The sequence below is a fragment of the Sinocyclocheilus grahami genome, unplaced genomic scaffold (genome assembly GCF_001515645.1).
Source record: "Sinocyclocheilus grahami isolate Dianchi unplaced genomic scaffold, SAMN03320097.WGS_v1.1 scaffold34.1, whole genome shotgun sequence".
Lineage (NCBI taxonomy): Eukaryota > Metazoa > Chordata > Actinopteri > Cypriniformes > Cyprinidae > Sinocyclocheilus > Sinocyclocheilus grahami.
The window spans coordinates 1,364,550-1,366,699 of record NW_015505213.1 but is presented as its reverse complement, the minus strand read 5'-3'; the positions used below and the strand labels follow the sequence as shown (position 1 = coordinate 1,366,699).

At 33.5% G+C, this 2,150-nt stretch overlaps 1 protein-coding gene across 1 annotated transcript in view; it reads right to left on the bottom strand.

Moving 5' to 3' along the window:
* tspeara (thrombospondin-type laminin G domain and EAR repeats a) overlaps positions 1-2,150 on the bottom strand; it is a 14,892-nt gene that overhangs the window by 2,162 nt on the left and 10,580 nt on the right. The window contains exon 9 of the mRNA XM_016266967.1: positions 783-1,045. Coding sequence (XP_016122453.1) covers positions 783-1,045 — 263 coding nt within the window. The remainder of the gene's footprint in view (positions 1-782; positions 1,046-2,150) is intronic.

The following is a 2,150-nucleotide window of genomic DNA, read 5'->3' as shown; positions in this document are numbered from 1 at the left end:
ATTTTTCCAAGCTGCAATTACAAAGAAAATGGATGGTGACTTATATTATCAATTTGAACATCAAATCGTTTAGACTACTTTTATTAATTTTAAGGCTTGGAAGTTTTTCGATTTTGGAGTTTTACCATCCACTTCAGTTGTATTTAAAAACAACAACAACATGTGCCTAAGCTTTCCTAGGTTTAATGGAAAAAAAGAATTGTTCCTTTACTGTAAGTGTTATTTATCAGAAATCACCTTTCTAAGCCCAGTACGCATGAACAGACATTTTCTATATCTAATTTTTCCTTTTGATTAAGTAAAAATATATTATATTTTTAGTGAAATCATTTGCAGTGAAGAATGAAAAGTTTGTGACAACAGCATTTCTCTTTAGTAGCGGTTCAGGGTCTTTTACGGCGGTTAAAGCTTCTGTTCACCCTATACTTAAACAACCCCAGCTATACTACAGATGCCCCAAGGTGATTCTGGGAGAACAGGTGTCAGGTACATTTAAAAAAAAAAAAAAACGTTGCAACTGGGAAACACCTACATGAGTCCATCATTCATCTTTTTTCATGTGTGTGTCATGATTTTCCACTTTGTTTACCTGTAATATATTTTTTAATGTGCAACTCAGGAGAGAAATGTACCTCATGTACACCAGTGTTTCCATTCAAAGTAAACAAGTTCTAAATGATCATCAAGTTTCAGAATGATCCATTTGATTTTAAGCTATCAGAAAGTTCCAGAATCTTGCGTCCATCACAGGCATTTTGAAATGAAATGCTTTCTAAACTCACCCTTATAGTCTGATAAAGCTGAAAGGCTCCACCAAGCCAGATGTAGATGGATGAATCTGTTTGGGTGGAGGTGCCATCAAATGCATTGGCCACTGCTAGGAAGTGGTAGGGCCCAACGGTGAAAAACTCCCAATCATAAGCTCCTGATGTCGAGATGGTTTGGTTTACCTCAAATGTCTTAGTGCCTGGGTTCCACTTATAAACAACGCTGTCAATGTTGTGATTGCCATTCTCTGAAAGGGATGACAGGAACATAAGGTAAGGGTTTGAAATGATAATAAATGTAACTAATGGCACCTATTTTAAGAGCAGTAACAAAATGAAATGCTGATACCATCTACTGAACTGCATCAGAGGCTCCAAACGTATACACTCACAGTCAAAATAATTAAGTTATTTTTATGTATTTGAAAGAAGTCTCTTATGCTAGCCAAGACTGTATTTATTTGATCACAAAGAGGAAAAAATAGTTTTTGAGGGAGAGAACAAAAGTGTAGTTGCGAGATTCAAACTTTTTTTGAAAAAAAGGTAGAATTGCAAGATATAAACTCAGAATTCTAAATTTTTCATGCAGTTGCACTTTCACATCTCACAATATATATTTTTTATATCTCGCAAATTTTTATATCTCGACTTTCTTCCCTCGGAAATCTGAGTTTACATCTCACAATTATGTTTTTTTTTTTAATTCCACCATAAAAATAAAAAAAGGTAATTGTGACTTCTTAATCTCACAATTCTGACTTTTCTTCTCAGAATTACGTTTATATCTAATTCTGAGTTTATATCTTGCAAAAAAAAAATCAAAGTGATGAAATATGAACTCAGAATTGAGAAAATAGTCATAATTGTGAGATTAAAAGTCGCAGTTACTTTTATTAATTAATACTTTTTTTCCATGGTGGAAATGGGCTTCCAAAGAATTGCGAGATGTAAACTCAGAATTCAGAGAGGGGAAAAAAGTCGGAATTGTGATATACAAATGCATAACTGCGAGATAGTAAGTCAGAGTTTATATCTCACAGTTGTGACTCAAAATTGTAAGAAACAATTCAGAATTGTGAGATGAAAAATTTGCAATTAATATATATTTTTTAAATTCTGTGATGGAATAGGCTTCCATACAATATTCTTTCATAGTATAGCAAAAATATCTTCAAATATAAATATATTTTTTTTGATACACAGATGAAAGGAAGTCATATGGGCTTGGAAAGACCATGACAGTGTGAACGAATCTTAATTTTGAAGCAAACGTTTATGGTGTGGGGTGAACTGAGAAGCATTTAGCAGTATTTTAGGGCAGTTATGTATAAGCCTAGTAGGCACCAAGGAATCACTTGGTTCAGCCTTAGTACACCATTGTTG